Source organism: Ylistrum balloti, unplaced genomic scaffold (genome assembly GCF_031769215.1).
Source record: "Ylistrum balloti isolate Yb309-2 unplaced genomic scaffold, AGI_CSIRO_Ybal_v1 Utg370470, whole genome shotgun sequence".
NCBI lineage: Eukaryota > Metazoa > Mollusca > Bivalvia > Pectinida > Pectinidae > Ylistrum > Ylistrum balloti.
The window spans coordinates 60,554-67,994 of NW_026782309.1; the positions used below are offsets into that span (position 1 = coordinate 60,554).

The 7,441-nt window shown below is 35.9% G+C and overlaps 1 protein-coding gene across 1 annotated transcript; it reads left to right on the forward strand.

The window, feature by feature from the left end:
• The first annotated feature begins 204 nt into the window (after positions 1–204).
• Positions 205–5,772, forward strand: LOC132555291 (RNA-binding protein spenito-like). Its single transcript, XM_060219647.1, has 2 exons — positions 205–4,041; positions 4,566–5,772. Exon 1 carries the CDS (start codon positions 261–263, stop codon positions 2,541–2,543), a length of 2,283 nt encoding a protein of 760 aa, XP_060075630.1. The 5' UTR covers positions 205–260; the 3' UTR covers positions 2,544–4,041; positions 4,566–5,772.
• Positions 5,773–7,441: the final 1,669 nt, after the last annotated feature.

Sequence of the window (7,441 nt, forward strand, 5' to 3'; positions counted from 1 at the left end):
CTCTAATTTGTGATCAACATGTTGATATACACAGGTTATAAACACAATTTGGAAATCTTTTTGTATCTAAACAGTTGAATGTTATTCGCTGCAAGATGTCAAGGTTGTTGATATTTCAGTGTTCTCTGTGTTGTGTGTAATTGTACTATATGGCGTATGAATACATCTAAAGTAATGATATGAAAATGGCGACGCCAGCGGCCTGAGGAATTTTGCGTGTATTCCAGAAAATACATCGAGTTTACATTACACATTTCAAGATGAAACGTATGCAAGATCGCGAAAATTCTCCCCGGAGTAAAAGATCGCGCTCAGGTTATCCTGGACTTGATCATGAATCCTCTAGAGACAGGATGTCCCCAGACATGGACAGGCGAGATAGCCGGGGACGCGAGCCCAAACCAAAACCTTACAGAGATTTTGATCATGATCTTGGACCAATGCCTAGAGGTAACAAATATCATGATAGGATGGGGGACGGTTTTGGACCTGCAAGATCGGAAGTGAGAGGACCAGAATACAGATCTTTGTGTTTAAGTAACATTTCTAGTAAAATACCTGACGCTGTTTTGAAAGATAATTTATACCACGAATTTAAGAAATTTGGCGAATTTAATGTGAACGTTACATTTACGGGGGATCAGAGAGTTGCGTACATCAACTTTCGTTACCCTGAAGATGCTAGAGCTGCAAAACACAACAAATCAAAATTGATTGTATTTGACCGACCAGTCCGTGTTGATCCCGTTTTCCATAGACGCCGTAGTAGTAGTCCTAATACTGACATGGGTCGAGATTATGGAGGCCCCAGCAAAGGGTATGGACACAACTCTCCACCCATGCAATATGGAGGAATGCGTGGGGATGGTATGGGAAGAGGAGGTGGTAACAGACGTCAGAATATGGGACGTGGATATTTCACAAACCAAGACGATATGCCTCCACCAATGAGATCAATGGACAGGGATAATTATCAACCACAGCATTTTCATAAAGAAGGTGGTGTAAGGAAAGCACCAAATGAAAAGTTCCCCTATCACTTGGATCATATAAATCCAGAAGATGATATTAAGGCAACCAGAACACTGTTTGTTGGTAATCTGGATTACAACATTGACCTAATGGAATTGCGACAGATTTTTGAGAGATATGGTGCTATTGAAGATATTGATGTGAAGAGACCACAGAGAGGACAAGGAAATGCTTATGCATTTCTGAAATACATGAACCTGGATTGTGCCCATCGAGCAAAAGTAGAGATGTCTGGACAGTACATTGGAAGATTTCAGTGCAAAATAGGTTATGGAAAAGTAACTCCTACTACATGTTTGTGGGTTGGAGGCTTAGGACCTTGGGTGACTCATCAAGCATTAGAACGTGAATTTGATAGATTTGGTGTAATTGATAGGATTGAGTGGCCACATAGTAAAAATTATGCATATGTGTTGTATGACAACATTGATGCTGCTACAGCTGCCTGCCAAGAAATGAGAGGATTTCCTTTGGGGGATTCAAATAGAAGATTAAGGGTTGATTTTGCAGATGTAAGTCATATCCAAAGTTCACCAAGACCAAACGATCCACCATCTCCTGATGGTAGAGACATGGGTAGAAATCCACAGTGGCGTCCACCTTATGATGGTCCAGGTGAACCATCACATCGAGATGACTGGCCAATGGATGACAGGGGCCCAAATCAGCGCAATTTAGACCCAAGAGACAACAACCAGAGAGACAGAGGAAGAGATATGTGGGAGGGGGGTGACAGAAATCGCCGTCCAAGAACACCAGATGAGTTTATGGATCGACAACATAGACGTTCAAAAAGCCAAGAGAACAAGTATGACCAAAAGGATCGTGATGTAGGAAGGAACAGAGACAATGGACGCCGTCCGATGCATTCGCAAGAAAGAGATTTTAGTGATGGTGATCGTGGTGATTCAAGACGTTTTGATGACCGGAGAGTTTCCCAAGGGGATAAAGAAACTGAAAAAGCATTAGAGATGGTAGAAAATATAGCAGATATGTCAAAGTGTTTACCAGCAGCATGGAATGGAGCTCTGATTCTGAAGAGTAGTGCCTTTCCTGCAAGGATGCATGTGGTTGGTGGTAATGTGACTTTGGTTGACAACATGATGAGAGACCCATCTACGACAGAAACACCTGTCCTCAAAGTCAAGCAACGACTTAGACTAGATCAGCCAAAATTGGAAGATGTTGGCCGCAGAGTGACCGGAGCTGGACCTCGTGGTCACTGCATTCTTCTAGCATTGAGTGGTTCTCTTCAAAATTATGAAGACACTTCAGTTCAGCAAAGACCTCTGAAAAATTTGGTGACATATCTACGACAGAAAGATGCAGCTGGTGTGATTTCTCTTCCAAATTATGACTCAAAAGACAAGGACAATGTTGGTGTGCTATATGCATTTCCTCCTTGTCAGTTTGGGTATGACTATCTCATGACCAAGGCACCTAGACTTCCTCCAGAGCCCGCAGTTCAAGATGACTACATGGTCATTGTTGTGATTAGAGGAGCTGCATAGCTTTATCACCCAGTTAGTTATAAGTTTAGTGTCTCAATCATTTATAACATTAGAAATTTAGGGGGACTGTCATTCATGTCATAAACTTAATGTAGACTTTTTTTTGATGCTGAACTGGTACTTATAAACTAATGAATGAAATGTTATATTGCAGATGTGTAAAATGTAAAAGAGTACATTAATTTACTTTTTTATTTCAATTTTTACATATACGTTGTTATGTAGTTTTAAAAAATCTTCAATTGACCAATATACGATTGTATTACCTTAACATTTTTAAGGTAAATGAAACAAAATCACATTGTAAACCACTGACCGAGTTTGTAATTGTGTATTGTAATGAAAAATATTTTGTCACCCTTTTTGGTTTGACATCTGTTACTGTTATATAGATGATATGGAATTTATTTATTTAGTATAATGAGTAAACAAATGTGAGGGCCGCAGTTAATACAATTAAACCTTTTTTATTTACCATTGACAGGAAGATTTCATAACTTAATATGGCATATTTCATTGGTTGAATTAAATGATTTCAAATTAACTGTTCTATACATGTACATCTGATGGTCAAAATATGCAGTTATGATTATGAATAAGAATGTTATTTTTGATTTTAACTTTTTCCGATCAGATAATCTTATTTTGTATCGTTACGACAATCATGAAATCATGCTACAACCATTAACGTTTATCAATTTGTACATGTCTTTTTGGTCGTTTTTGTTTGATAACATCACATACGAAGAAAAAAATTCTTTTGGTAATTTTTGAGGTTTTGAAAAATACATTTGACAGAAGCCTTAAAATGGACCATACTTTGTTGCATTAATGTTTTCAAAGCAATTACTTTTTCTATTTTATCTCGTCCTTAAAAATAGTTTATAATAGAACCAGTTCCAAATTACAAGTTTTACATTATATTATTTTCTACAGTAAAATCTTTTTCTTTTAGGATGAACTGTGTTTAAAAAGATTTAAGTTAATATAGATTTGTATGTTAGGTGTTTGTCTCATTGTTTTGTGTATGCATACAGTTATCAGGACATCCAGTACATCCTTGACTGAAAGCATGCTTTTAACTCGTCAAAATTTGTCTTTATCCTTTATATTTGAGAAACACTCCAAATTTTAGGAAAATATTGTATTGCTCAAAAATATTTTAAAAACGAGAAGTCAATATAAAACTAGTAATGGATAATCAGCTGAACTCAATATGACAACATTTTAAAAGGTTTCATGGAGTCTGATATCGGTAATGTATTTGAAGCTGTAGAAAATTGCTTTTGTAATGTTTGTTCCAAATTCTGCTACATATATTCATTATTGCATATATTCAATGATGACATGATTTAATGGCATTTTCTAAACACTTTGAACATTATGATGGATGTATGATATTTTGTAAAATTATTCCATAAAGTAGGTCAACCTGTTGTCAACGACTGTAGCTGTCTCCCAGAAGATTCTCTAGCACAGCCTCTGCTGTAGAAAAGCTGTAAGTGATACTTCCAAATTTAAAAGAAGAAGGAAAAACAAATTGGATTCATGTATTAACATAAAAATATTATTAGATTAATGCCATTTTAAATATTTTCGATTTGGTACTCACTTTATAGTTAATATACTTTCTTTTGATTTTAAGACATACACATTAAGTATAGCAAAACTTCACCAGCAAAGTTTTTTGTAATGATAATTCAAATACTGCATTTATCAGACTGTTAGCACATTTGTTTGGTGACAAGCTCACCAATATCTGATATTAATCAATAAAATCACAAGCAGTGGTCCATTGTCTTGTAATAAGCCCCTCCCAAAGATTGAACCCCCAGTCCCCCTAGTCACTCATCAAAGAATATATACATGGCAATGCATGACTCAAATTTCTGATAAATGTTGTACTTCTTGACTAAACATTACTGCAATATATATTCACACATGTACTTCTGTACCTGTTTTAAATGGGAAATGATGTTAAAAAAAACTTTTAACTTACAGAATCCTTTTGACTTTTTTCAGGGTGCAGTTTGTTTGGATACAACCTACAAAGTCACAGTGAAGGAGTGTGTGAAAGCTCAACAGTTACAAAATTATTTCAGTGGTCTGCCATCAAGTGTGATGTTTGGAAGTGTCCTAATTTGTGCTTGGTGTACACATTTTGTCTTGTGTAGCACATATATCATCATAAGTTATCTTCGGACTCTGTGATACTTACAAGAGTATCTAGGCAGAAATACAACCATCTTCCACGAAACAGACATTTTAGTGTTTACCAGATTCCAAGACATTTCTTTAAGAATTGATGACAGTCCTCAGAGGTTTCTGAGACATGCACACCAGCATTCTAATGAAGAAGTCATATTTTGTGTTTTAGTTATTCACTTATTGTGATGAAGTACATTGTGTTTTGAAGATGAAGTGTTTCATATTCATGATCAACATATTGTGTATTTGTGTTGAAAAGTTTCTTCAGTGATCTTAAAATGTATGTCGTGCCCCATGCCTGTGCCAAGAATTTAGCTCAGCAACAAGATTCCTTGCTTGTGTTTTATAGTTCTTACGGAGTGAAAAGGAAATTGTGTAGAGTAGTAACAAGTGGGCTGTTGAAAATTAATTCTCAGTTAAAAAGGGAGCTGATTTTAAAAATTCAACCATTTTAAGTGAGATTTGGAAGTGCACCTTCAGATTTTGGCAACATTTTGGAAGTTAAAAATAGCTTTTATTTTCCAAGATGGATTCCCAAATTTTGCTTCTAATTTTGGAGAATTTTGACATCCTTTTAAATGTTTTATGTGAAAATATTTTAATGGAAAAAGGAAGTGATTCTTGAGGGCGGTTGAAATTGGCAGTGTCGATCAAAAAGTATTTTTTATTCCAAACAATTTATTTGTGTAAATAATTTTACAACAGTCTCTTTGGTGACAAAGGAACCCCCATGCCTGGAGGTTATGAATCGAGGAATTCCATTGAAATCCTTGGAGATTTGTGTTTGTGCATACAAAGTCATGTATAAAAATTCAAATGTGTACAGATTTTGTGAAAAGTGTATATTTACATAAAAGGTGATCATCGTGTGCATTTCATGAAAAACCATTGTACGTGTAGATCGGAGGAAATGTCTTGGCGGTGAAAAATTATTCAACTTGGTGTCAATATGTGATGTCTCTGTGTAATAATGGCATGTATTGTACAATTTTAGGATAGAATAAACATCAATTACACGAGGTACAGGTATCCTGATTCATTTCCAAAGTGTCCCAGCAATGCTGTATTACAACGTCCTATCAAAATTCCAGTGTTACTCAAGTATGCTGTAGCAGCAAGCTGAATGTTGTGAACTTCATCAAGAATACAGTGTATTTGTGTTCATCTGAATACAAGTGCTTGTGTTTGGAAGTTTATAATTCTACAAAAATGTTTGGTATAATTGTGTAAGGTTTGAGGGGAAAATGTGCTCTCCATTCGAAATCCATGGATGGGATTGCGGATCAAATTCTTGAGGAAATTTCAAAGGGTCCGTGTATTTTCTAAGGTTTTACATTTATGAAGCTAGTGCAAGATTGGTTCAGCAAAGCTGGCTGGTGCAGTGCTTAGAATGAATTTCTCCTCATCTGGAAGAGCTGTAAAACATCTGAAACGCTCTAGCAAATGTTCAATTCTAGCCGCAGTGCCTTCGATATTGTTATATCAGATTCCCCTGCTTTTCATGGATGCGATCTTTCCCTGCTCTACCGTAGTGTACATTTTAGACAGAGTTGAGTGCTTTATACAAATTTCACCTGAAAACTAAATCGGCAACATCTACTCATGGGAGTAGGAATCCGGATGTCTTCCAGTTCTTGCCGGCTGTGCTTTTTGGAATTCTTTTTTTAGACGGAATTTTGTGATCTCCGACTGCTTTAAATGACATAGTTCTAGGGAAACAACAGCATGATATTTTTTTCAAAAATCAAAATATCTTGAGTTTCAGTTAATCAAATTTATAGCACAGGGGTTTGTAATGATCTGGCACATGGCTTCTATAAAAAAAATCATTTAATTTCTGGAAATGTTTTCAACATGTCTGGGTTAATTTCCTACGTTATGTAAGTGAAGCACCCCACTTGGAACACCTGTAAAGGTATATGCATTAGTAATGCTGGAGAAGCTATAAGGCTCCCTTTTGGTATTTATTTTAAATAACTAGAAAGAAATCTCTTGTTTAAAAAAAGATTTTAACATAGAAGTGTAAATGATTCACAAGTTTTCTTTACCTGTTCAGGAAGTTCCGTTTCAATTTCCAGTTTTTGAAAATTCTGAAGGAAGATAACTAACAGATAATGGAAAATTGCTGTGAAAAAGTAGGTTGAGGTTTAGAAAGTATTTCTTGTACAGAGGACTAAGAAAAAATTGTAACACATATAGTGTTGAAAAGGTAATTGCTTTACTTGAGTGGCCCCCATAAACTTCAAGCCATTGCCTACTGACTCTGTTGGGAAGAATTTCTCTTTTATCTTCTAACTGAATAGTGAGCAAGGTTGGGGCTGGAATTTGATGCCTGTCCAAGGAGAGGTATTTTGAAAAAAACTCGGTCATCTGTCGCATAACGAGTATAGGAATATCATCTTCCATATTAAACTACAAGTGACACAAGGTTAAAGGTTAAGCTTACACTTGGCCATTTATTGGGAGGAAGTGGGGGGGAGGATAGATGAAATTACATGCAGAAGCTAAGCAATCAATCTCTTGAACGTTTTGGCTATATTGTGTGTATATAAAATGACCCTGTCGACATCTTTATTGAATTCTTAATAAGAGTGCTACTGTAGATAAAGTATATTGACATATATCTGTTAGAGATGTTTAAGTCCAGTACCCAACCTGTTGGGTCATCTTGTCTTCTAGTCCTATTAACA